At 37.0% G+C, this 12,442-nt stretch overlaps 1 protein-coding gene across 2 annotated transcripts in view; it reads left to right on the forward strand.

Moving 5' to 3' along the window:
- Nucleotides 1-12,442, forward strand: part of NKAIN2 (sodium/potassium transporting ATPase interacting 2) — a gene marked incomplete at both ends in the record, with an annotated part of 569,261 nt that overhangs the window by 496,143 nt on the left and 60,676 nt on the right. Inside the window, one exon of one of the 2 annotated variants that reach the window (XM_084283651.1) lies at nt 244-444. The exons of the other annotated variant lie outside the window; for it this stretch is intronic. Coding sequence (XP_084139777.1) covers nt 244-444 — 201 coding nt within the window. The remainder of the gene's footprint in view (nt 1-243; nt 445-12,442) is intronic. 2 annotated transcript variants of the gene reach the window in all.

Consider the following 12,442-nt stretch of genomic DNA (forward strand, 5'->3'; position numbering starts at 1 on the left):
AAGAATAGGCAGTGAACAAGAATGACTGTGTAGTCCAGGCTAGTATAATGTCTGAAAGAAGATTGTGGCCTGTCAAGGTACAGTTACTTGGCTTGCTACAGGCAAGCTCAACTAATTTTCATGTGACAGTGCAGTTTTATTACTGGTCTTTGCTTCTTTATGCATGCTGTGAAATATCTAGCTGAGGCATTTTATACCAGAGCACCATCCCAGAGCATCAATTCTTCATTTGTTGTTTTGCAGGAAACAGATCTCATTCTGACCTTTAATATCTCAATGCATCGTTCATGGTGGATGGAGAATGGGCCAGGCTGCACCGTGACTTCAGTAACTCCAGCTCCAGACTGGGCACCAGAGGATCATCGCTATATCACTGTCTCGGGGTGTTTTCTTGAGTATCAGTACATAGAAGTGGCTCACAGTTCTCTTCAGATCTTCCTTGCAGTAAGTGTTTCTGGATAGCCTCTCTCTCATTGTCTTTTCTAACTTTCTTCTTGTTGAATGTTACTACCAGAATAGTGGGGCACTGTAACATTTATTTACAGACCCTGTCTCTGAGCGTTAAAAGTTTTCCTACAAAATCATTGTTTCAGCCAATTCAAGGCATCTGTACATGAAAATCTCCAGTTTACATTCCCAACACTGCAAAACTGTCGTGATGCACCGTGTCCTACTGCACTCCATTTTGACCAATGGTCTCATATTACTACAGTGAATTGCATTCAAATTGCACTTATATGATATAAGTTATGACATAATAAGTTACAGCTATACCCATGAAAGCCAAATTGAATATAAAACAAAAACTAACAAAAACTAAAATGAAGGAAAAAAAAATCAGTAGTAAAACTGAATTCACTAATCCATTCACAAGCCTCATATCTGACCAGTGAAATGACATTTTCATCTTTAATCAGGAAAACTGATCAATTTGTCTTTAACCATATTATCCAATATGCACTTGAAGAGAATGAGAAAGGTTCTTCCCAAGAGAAGAAAGTATTGTAATTCTTATATCAAAATCAAAAGCAGAGGTCTTAAATCTTTTTTAGAAGAGTAGATATCCAGTGTCAAGGTGAAGGGAAAAACAAAAAAATAAAATAAAATAAAATAAAATAAAATAAAATAAAATAAAATAAAATAAAATAAAATAAAATAAAATAAAATAAAATAAAATAAAATAAAATAAAATAAAATAAAATAAAATAAGAGAGAGAACATAAAACATCTTGTTCGGGGAGAATTTGGTAGGTTCTTAAGCCACATTTAACCTTACTTAGTCCTTTCTCCTTGTGTTGTCCCTTGTACTTCAGCAAGGTAAAAAGGTGACATAAACACTGAATTAGTTGCATTGAATGACAAGCTGCATTTTTCTGTTTGCCCTACTGATATTTACATGTTTTTGATCAAGTGAAATATATATATATAAATGACTGCAAATAAAACTGTCATACATATACATTTGGTGCAGTGCCTCTTACTTCTGGCCAAAAGATTCCAATATTTTACCCAAGGAGGGACCGTACTGACAAAAAGGCAGCAAGGATATTTGGTAGTCCATATCCAGAAGTTAGTGTAAGGCAGCTGGACAATCCCCAGTATATGATGTGGTTGTCAACTACCCAAAAAGTTAGCAGCTTCTCTATCTTTCTATTCCCCAGTCTAGTATAAATGACCAGGTGAGTTCAGAAAAATATATCTCTGTGTCAATACAACCCTGTGTGGGCTCCACGTATAGAAGCTTGTTGTCTGATTCACCTGAAAGCCCAGCTACCTCCATGCTTTTCTGCTGTCCCCATTGTAGGAAAGCAAAAGACTGCTTACCAAGCAGTTAGTAAGGCAGGCACTAGGCAGATCTGTACTATAAAATTAGCACCTTCTCCAGATAATTCCCTGCAGTTTTGACAAGATACAACTGATGCAAATGCAACAGAAAGAAAAGTGTAAAGAAATAAGTGTAAGTAAATAGATTAAAATAACTTTATAGATTTACAACTTTATTTACAAGCAATTATTATCACTCAAGCTGAACTCCAAAGAAGATATCCAGACCGTTATTTTTCTACTTTTTTTTTTTTTTTTTTAATTTGTGTGCAATTATCATGAACAAGAAACTCAAAGTAATATATATTTCAAGCTTGAGTCTCTTCTCAGTGGAACAAGGTTTTTTGTGTCTATACGCCTAAACAGAGCTGTGTTTCTAGTTAAGGACGATCTTAGCAAGACAGGGGAATGGTTCAGAATAACAAACCACCAGTAACCTGGTAACTATAGCCAACTACAGCTACTTTTATATTCATGGTACTGTAAATGTATCATGGATAAAGAGCATATTATTAAGAGTAAAATATGGGTTAATTTTCCATACCTGGTGCTTGTACCTTTAGTGTTTACATCATTTTTACATTTCTCATTGTGGGCACAGGATTCTTTTTCTAAGAGAAATGTTAGCATAATGTCACAATCATAAAAAATATGGTGAGAAAGAGAGGAATTACCTGGTGCTGAATGGTGACATATAACACAAAGTTAGAGGAGCACAATTTGCTTGGTTTTCAGTAAACTAGCTTTCAACAAACCCAAACATTACATCAGATTTATCTCCAGTTAGTAGAAAGAAATTAATCTTTCCTTTCAATTTTCTTTTATGGGCACTTAAGTGGATCTTGCACTTTAACAGTAAACCTATGAATTGCAACCTACAAATTGGTTACTTGCTTTCTGTTTTTGCTTTCATGACAATGATCAAACTAATCTTGATCTTGGCTTTTTCACAAACGTGGCATTGCAGCATGTATTTAAGGGTATTTTCTACTGCCTATAGATAGAAAGTTGCAAAGAAATTCATGTTCACTGAGACCCACTTTTATTAGTCTTTGAAAACATTATCATGCTTGTATTTTGTACTGCTCGCTAGTAAGTTCATGTGGAATCCAGATACAGAAGGTTAGACTCCACATAGATGTGGTATTTGCTATGGAATACTTAGTGGAAAGAATACAACACCTAAATAAAAGCTACATATAAAAACAAACAAAACAAACAAAACCACTATTTATACTTTATAAAAATGAAGGCCTAAAGTGGGACATGGGATACTTCAAGGAATGCAGAGACTCTCCTGAAGAAGTGCAGAATACTTATTGTCTACAAGACACATTATCTCCCCAGAGTGTATCCTAGAAGCAAAAACCATCAGATTGCAAATGGTACAAATTCCGCTGCTAATTTTGTTCAAGTCAGCACAGATTTTTATTTTTTAAGAGTGAAATTTAGGATAATTTTTATTTCTTTCACTGCTAAAAAAAAAAAAAAAAAAAAAAAAAAAAGTTATAATTTAGACAACCTGAAGGTCCAATGATCCCAAATGTCAGAAAAATCCTCAGCATACAGAGTTGTGGTGTTTATTGCATAATGCTTACCTTCAGGACTAAAGAGAGGCAGACATGATGATACACAGATGTGTTGGCAGCTTCTTCTGAGCGGATTTTACTCAGGATAAGCAAGCAACTGGATAAAATTCCTAGTTCAGTACACGCTGAAGAAGTAACAGAAAATTGTTGTTGATGAACTCTGTGCTTTGACTAGCTGAATGTTCATTGTTTCGAAAAGTTTCAAAATGGGGAAAAATACTTGAGATCACATATATACAAGGAAATGCTCTGATAAAACAAGGATTATCCTGATTTGGGTATTTAGCATTCATGTATGTGAAGCCAGGCTGGAATAACCCACAGTGATAATGGGGACTGTAAAGCAGTCCTTTGTCTCATGCCACAGAGCACTTAGTTCATCAGGTGGTGCTGGTCGGAGACTACAGCCTCTGTAGAGTAGTATCAATCAATCCTTCTTTCAGAAAAATAAAAACCACATAATGCATAATTATGTCCATGTAGCAGCCATTCCCATTTCAGAACATTACTTATTGCTCAGCCACTGACTGGTTTTGTCCCAGTTTGATAGAATTTTATTTTGAAGAAAATTCCACTGATTTTCACTCAATTGTTGTGATGTTTTCATGGGAGTTCTCTGTAAATGGCACACCACCAAAATGTCAGTGCCACACACTATGCTTGTCAGCTTTCCTTTTGTGTTCCATACTAATACCTCCCATCTGATTCTTTTGAGACTGAAATGAGCCTTATTTCTATCAGTTTATCTCTACATCTTACCATCCTCTTCCAGCAAGTCAAAAAGAAAGAAAGGGGTCTAGAGTGAGGAAGTGGAATCTATTTAATCCTTAAGTGCAGCTTTGCAGCCTGCAGTGATGCAAAATAAACAAACGCATTTTTAGGGCACCACCTGCAGCATGCAGCTGTACTGGGCTGAGCAGAACTGCTAAGCATATGATTTATTCTGTTTCATGTGAAACCCTGAGATCTGGAAAAGGATGTGGGGACAGTATTTCTATTGAATGACTCCCTGCTTTTTTTTCCCTCCCCAATTTTTGGTGAATACCGTAGATGTGACTGTAAAGGTAATATCTTCTTATCTGAGGTGTTATTGCATTTTGCCAACAGTGTTTTTTTTTAATTCAGCTACAGCTAATTCATTTGTTTTGCTGCACAAAGCTAACTGTCGCTGCAGCCTGTGCTCACACACTGGGCCAAATTCTCCACTTTGCTCTTCTCTACCATGGGTGCCTCATTTGCAGTGCTGTGAGATCTGAGTACATGGAGTGTCCAAAGCACTCTGTGAGGATCACAGCTCTTCCTGTCCTTCTTGTCCATGTATTACTGAAAAGAAACTGGTCTGGTGATAGCATGACTTGGATACTCATATGCTTCATATATTAAAATGTCCTTATGTGTTTAATGGTTATTGAATCTCGCTGCTTACATCAGAGAAACTATTTCATTTTTAGGACTCCTGGGTTATCCACAATAGATAGATATACTTAAATTACTGATCTCTGGAGATGATTGTTCCAGGTAAAGAATGAGATCAATAGTTCTAATGGAGATTAGACTTGATATTGGTTTGTGAAATTTGAGTTGGATTCTGCATACTTTGTGTGGAGTGGAGGTTGAATGAAGTTCCCACTGACCCCTAGAAAATAGGGGAAGGAAACCATAGGCAGGCAGTGCCTGGGAGGACACAGTAAGGGGTGTACACAGCTGCCAACCTTAGCATGTAATGTCAGTGCTGAAAGAAGGCCTTGGCTCTGTGTATACATAACATATGCTGCTTTTTTGGGTCACATGACCATAAAAAGTGTCTCTATCTTATAGTCTCAGAGGTACCCACACCATCATCATCTAATTGTAGCTAGAGATCCTATGTAGAATTTTCTTCATTTGGATTTTTATTGAACACATTTTAGTACAGAAAATGGAAATCATTTCAGTTCAGGCCCTGAGCTGTGTGTAAGGTCAGTGGGTTATGCTTCCAAGTCTACCACAATGTCCTTGAGAAAGCAATTTCTTCTCTATGAAGCCATCTGCTGCAGTGAGGAAAGCATTCCTAAATTTGTCATGTTCAGTTTATAAGACAATGTACCATTTGCATAGATAGGGATCCATCAGGTCTCTCAAAAAGCCTCTAAATGTGGATGGCACCCAGCATAGTAAGGCTGTTATGTGGTACAAGGAAATTATAATAATGGTAATTGCATTTCATACAGAAACAGCTCAGATTCTCCACATCTTCCTTCTGCCTGTATTTTACTCTTTGATTATGCATGACCTGCCCCCACTCCCACAAGGCTGTTCTTGCAAAAGTCGACAAATTAAAATCCATTTGTAGATCAAAACTCTGAAAATATGCAAATAAAAGATCAGCCATGGAGATAAGTGTGACAGAATTACGTATCTATTTGCCAACTCAGGATTTAAAGTATTTATTATGCTTGTCTTTTATTCCTCACTTACCCACTCACAAGTCTATTGATTTTAGTAGAACTAAGTGCCCGAGTTATGGGAATAAGATTAATGCAAAGGCATCACCTTAGCTAATTTAGTTTTTAGTTATATAGACCTCTAAAAGATGAAGTGTGTAACATTATTCCAGTAAAACAAGTGGGCAAAAAGCATTTCTTACATAGAGTATCTATATTATTGATGGTAACTTACATACCAAATAAATAAAACCATAAGTAAACTGCTACACAAAGGTATTGATCATTTTCATAGTCATGTTGTCGGCTGACATTTATGTGCTGTACATTAGTCTTAATTTCTTTTTGTTCTTTCCTGTATTTATATGTGAATATATGCTTCATGCAATCATCAAAATTATTATTTCATGCTTTCAAATTTTTAATTTGTAATTAACCTTCCATACTAGTTACAGGAAATATATACTGTATGGGATTCAGTAAAGTCTGCGTCATAATACCTTTCAAGCTATGATGCTGTCAGACTGATTGAAAACATCATGAAGCATAACTGTGCTATTAAGAGGCAATAATACAGCTGGGTTGCCAGCTTCAAAATCTCTGCTCTGTTGCAGGCTTACAGTATGACCTTTGTCAGAGTGCTTAACTCATGCCAATTCTTGTCTGTACTACACAAACAATAGTTCCTAAACATCTCAGAAAGCTGTTGCCAGGATAATTTCACGAACATTGCAAAGTAAACAAATATAACTGTAAGGTGGTCCATGTATGTATTTAAGCACTTAGAAGAGCACAGAAGCTATAATATTCTGTTTCTCTCAAGGATTAAGAGTAATTAGAATAAGGTACTATTAAAATCCTAAATGTTAACATAGGACAGGTGACATTATAGTCTCATGCCCTTGTGGAGAGATGAGATCAGAGAATCATAGTGTACTCTCACAGGAATTTCTGAACTATCTCCTTGTGCTTTAGACCCAGATGCTCAAATATGTTACTGATAATATATTACTTGAAAGTCCCCCATAGTGCTGAGGACACTATGATTACAAAGTAAAGGTGTAGCAGTTCCTGTCCAAAAAAAAACAACATTCAAAGTACATGACAAGCCAGCCAACCCATATAGGCAGAAATAATAATAATAATAATAATAATAATAATAATAATAATAATAATAATAATAATAATAATAAAAACTGGAAAACAGAGGGAATACTAGCCTGAAGTTTTAATGCATTTCCGCTTTGACCATTGTCAGCAAGTTGTAGACATGACAAAAAAAAAAATAATAATAAAATGTGTTATGAATTGTAATAATGAGTAAACGGTGTATTATCTACTGGAAAATTGTCCTAAAATGTAGCAAAAAAGAAAAGCGTGAAAGTTTGAAATCTATCCACTGGTTGACAACAAGCTGGTGGCTCATCGGTGGTGCACTTAGCAAGTGAGGGGGAACAAGCTAGGTGCAACAAGCTGCAGAGAGTCTTGCAAGTGAATGGAGTGATTGAATTTCACTGGAAGAAAGGAGAAGACATGGGAGGATAAAGCAAGCTGTGGAAAATAATCTTTGCAGTAGCTTTTCAGATAGGCTCAGTCTGGACTGAGGTATTGGTTGGGAACAAGGAAGTGATGCCACATAAATAGAGGCAGAATGCTCCTCTCAACCTGAGGCTTAGTGAGTAAGAGATCAGGAGGGTGTCAGCAGGACAGCAGAGGTTAAAGGAAAAGTTTGTTTGTAAAATTACAGCACTAAAAGCAAGAAAGAATAAGAGTTCTGTAGGGAAAAGTACATTCTCTTTCCTTTTTTCCTTTTTTTATTTGGGAAGATACTGATGAGACCCGAGAAGATCAAAAGATGAGCAGTTCCTCCAGAGACACCAGCAAATGACAGAGCAGGACTAAAGAAATGAGCACTGTGTAAAGCATGTAGGTATATCAGCAGGACAGACTGCATTACAGAAGCAGGGCCAAAAGAGTGAAGGCAGAGGAGAAGAGGGGGACAGTCATAGGAATGCATGAAAAATAAAAGCTCCCTAATTTATGATGCCATTAGAAATGAGGCAAAGACCAATAGGGTTTTTCTGTGGGTCCCAAAATATTTGTGAGTGGAATCAAACCAAATATTAGACGTCTCTGGATTGTCCAGGTTGAAATGTTGAAAAGTAAATGGCCAGGTCCTTTTGTCAGAGATACAAAGACCACAAATGATTTGAGAGCTGCTACTGTATTAAAGGTCTTCAACTGAGTTCAGATGGATAATATTCATCTTTTAGGAGGTATCTCTGCTTGATATAGGCTTTGGATTCTGTTAATTAAGCAGCATATCCCAATATCCTGTTTTTGTGCTCAAAATATGTATAATGTGATATTCTAAAATATATATGTGTATCAGATATCCTTAGCAGTAAATTAATACTGGACTATTAATTTCCCTGTCCTCAGTTCCTTTATGCTGATCATGAGTGCCATGTATTACATCTATTTGCAGTAATAAACCTGATGCCTTTTTCCTTTCTAGTCAAAACAAAGCTCTTCTGTTGTGCAGGAAGTACGTCTTGCACACAAAAGCCCTCACTCAGATTTATTCTTGTTAATTTTATTCCCCCACCTCCCTTTTGACAGCAGCCTCCACCTCTTCTGCACACACACACAGTCATGCACATACCTTGTGTATTGGCTGCCTCCTGCTGTACTAGTGTAGTGGTAAGATTATTTATAGGTGAGAAAGGAGACAAGAGCTCATGTAATCAACTTTTGATTCTTTGAACATAATGGGAAAAAAACAAACAAACAAACAAAAAACATTATTTAATTAAGGTGGAGTTCCTTTCTAGGGCAACACAGTGATTGAAGGAAATGTTATTCTTAAAGATATAGATTGGTACTTGAAAAAGACTGTTTTTTCACTACAGGACTGGGTAAAATCAGCACAATGGGAAGAGGGAACCATTGTAAAATGCTAATTTAATAACACTGTTGGGTCGTGTTAGCCAAGGAGCAACATGAGGTTCAGGCATCTTTGACATTGCCTCGGAGCAGAGTATGTTGCTGTTTCTCTGTTTGACAATAATGTTAGACTGTATGTCATTAGTGTTTTGAAGGGTTACTATAAGAGACATCTTTATGTTTACACACGTTGTCTGTTGTTTCTTCTGTCAGATTTTACCTGCATTTCTTCACCAATCCTTGCAGAAAACTGCATTACACACATCAAAACATAAACTGTTTTTTAATGAGCAGGAAGCTTTGTAAGTGGAATTGCACTCATTTATTTCCCTAAAAGCTTTCCTTCTTAATGACCTGGGCTCATATAAAGCTAAGCTACGTTGTATAATAATTGTCTGAAAACAAGTTTGCTCCAACTCAGTGGAGAGAAGTCAGTTTTAAATAGAGTTACTTGACCAGTGCACACAGGCTTTTCTCTGAGAGGTTCATTTCCCTGACTGAATAAAAGCCAGCAGTATCAGAATGAGCTGAGACTAGAAGAAGAAGTTCTGCCTCTCACAAATCCCTTTACATGAGCAAAGGAAATTTTGAATGTGATCTGGGGAGTGGGGATCAGAGTTGTGATAACTGGAAACTGAACATTAGACTCATTACTGTGAGGCCTGAGGGAAGTTTCCAGAGAATTTGTTTTGACCATCTCATATGTATTCCATCACACAGGGGACTCCAATTCTGTCTGACCCTGCAGGGATAAATAGTTATATGATACAACAATGTGATTATGGTTCCCCAGGTTGAACGCCTCATGGCTGTCCTGAGGCTATGTGATGCCAGTAGTGCTGTGCTACCTGGTGATGCTAGCTTACTGATTTGCTTCCTTCCACAGCTGGGATTTAAATTATTCCTCAGTTCTTGTACTAGCACAGTCCTGCCACTGATTTTATGACACTGCCTTAGCGAACAAGCTTCAAGTGAACTCATTCCAGCTATGCACAACTCAAAAGCCTTGAAATTGGGTCCTTTCACCTGGTTTTGGTGAGCTTCTTTGGGTTTTTCATGTTTTGAAGATCTTCTGGACAAAAAGCCTAATTCATTTTCTTTCTGTGGGTATTCTCTACAAATGAGTTTGCGTGATGGAGAAAACAAATTATACCTGCTTTAGATGTAAGAATAACATCTTAAGCTGAATCACAATAAGAATAAATTGTACAAGCTTCTGTGATCCTAAGTAATTAAAATGGAATCCCTCTTCATACTGAAAACTCATAGTCAAGTGCCAGGTTCACCAGTCCCTTTCCTGAGTTGATACTATTGCCACGATACAGACAAAAAGTGCAAAAGATGAACTGAGCACATAAAAACATAGATTTATCTAAGAAAATGTAATATTATCCATTGTGCAGCTTTAGTCATAACATTTCTGGTAACAGTGACACAATTCAGAAAATCTGTTTTCTTAAATTCTCCAAAGGCAAATAATATAAGTTGTGTTACAACAACTTCAACTGATACTGTATTGATGGTGCTCACACTTTGTGTCTGAGATCCCTAGAGCTGGAGTAATACCAGTGTTAACCAAATCTCTAGCTAGTGTTTGAGTCATGCTGTGGGGCCACAGGATGAAGTCCAGGAAAGAAACATGAACAGTAACCTAGTAACATGGGATCAAGTAATCATTATTTGTGGGAAAACTCCCCATTTTCTAGCATTTACATAGCACGTAAAACAGCCTATGTAATATAGTCCTCTTCAGACATATCCTAAGGACTTTTATTCCTCTGACATCTGTAATGTTCCAATGCTAAGGAGAGAGGAGTCTGACATAATTTTTTCTTGTAATTTTGCTGAAGCTTCTACCCAAAGCCCAGATTTTAAATGACAGGTAATATTCATTACTGGAAAACATCATTGTTTCATCCAAATGAAGAAAATTACTCTTCCTTGAAATCTGAGCAAATCTGCTCTTTTCATGTATGCTCAGTAGACATCAGCCAATTCTTACCACTTCTTTAATAGATGTTATCTTAGCTCTGGCTGAATAGTTAGACAGCACACTTGTACACTGCTGATGTGTTTGGGGGGGTTATCAAGATGTGTTCCTTAGCTGCACCATTCAGCTAAAATACAGTACTATTGAGATAGCTGTTTTTCTGTTCCCAACTGCTTGAAACTGATTGGCATAAAGTGTTTCCTGTTTTCATAACCAGTAGAATAGACTTTTTTTCCCAGCATGCAACGTTATTTTAATGCTACCCTTGAGCACTGCTAGCTTAACCTCCATTCTCTCCTGAACAGAGTAAAAGAAAAAACTTTTTTCTTAGCATATACCAATGAATAATGAAGTGCTGGGACTTTATTTTTATTTTTGTATGTCTGTGTTTTCTGTGAACAGATCAGTCATGCATGTTTATTCACACACTGAAGAAAAAAAGCATCTGCAAAATCATATGGGTATTTGTCTGCTGATAATGACTGTTGCCATAGGTGGGAATTCAACACTGACATGACAGAATTTATTTTTCCTTATATGTAGACAATGATCAAATAGTGACATCTGGAATCTACCCCAGAGGTTCAATTCAATAAAATATTAATAGCTGCCATTTCCAGCAAAGACGGTGTAATAAGAGCACAGCAGCACAATCCCTGACATTTTTGCACCTATTGTTCTTCATAATTAGTTAACCCTTTCCCCTTCCACATACCCTCCTCTTAAAGATCAGGGAAAACAAAATTGGGACTGTATTCCCTGTCTCTAGTTTAGGTAAGTTGGTGAAAGATGTGCTCTGTTGGGAAGTGACTACATGCTCAGCAACAGCAGGCCAGATCCTTTTGGAAACCTCGACAAGGAGCTCCTGCTGAACCTGGGAGGTGTGTGGCCTAGATACATACTGCTAGCTCGTAATGAAAATCAGGCACAAAAGTGAAGACTATGTTGGGCAGTCTCATCTTAAGCATTCCCCATTTTAACAAGAGATTTAAGCTTTCCTTAGTAAGTGAATTCAATGTATTCAGTCACAATGAACAGAGAAAATGCATGGTAGAGGACTGCTGAGTCTTGTTTCAGACAATACTGTTCTTCCCATTCCTCTCATTCAGTCAGTTAGTATTAATAGTCACTTATGCATAAGAAGAAATAATGAGGTTTAATGAATCTCCAAAGATCAACTACTTCATAAAAGCAAATGCCACACTTTTATCAGTTAAAGGCCTCCAAGTCCAACATCAGCAGCAGAGGGAATTTTTATTTTAAAGCAAATTGCACCCAGTTTCAGTAAATTATCATAGAATGATTACTCGACTTTTATCCAGTCAATGTTATGGTTCCCTAGTGAATTGGTTTATTGTCAGTATGTCTGCTTCAAAACATGTCTTCCCTGGAAAGCATTCCTTCATTTAGCTTCTGCTGCTGGAAACAGGCAACAGCTTGAAGCTAGCAGCTGCTCTTGAACAAAGCAGGTAGAGATGCAGAAAGGCTGCCGAATCCATAACAATGAGCGCATCATGACATAATTACAGTAAATCTCCAGAGTGGTCTGTACACACAGAATGCCATATGGTTTGGGTAAAGGAAATATGCATTAGTAAAACTGTGGTATAGCACAAGCATTTTCCATAGTAGTCCTGTTAGCATGAAATTGATTTTTATCTAGAAAATTA

This window comes from Netta rufina (genome assembly GCF_964035555.1).
Source record: "Netta rufina genome assembly, chromosome: 3".
Classification (NCBI taxonomy): Eukaryota; Metazoa; Chordata; class Aves; order Anseriformes; family Anatidae; genus Netta; species Netta rufina.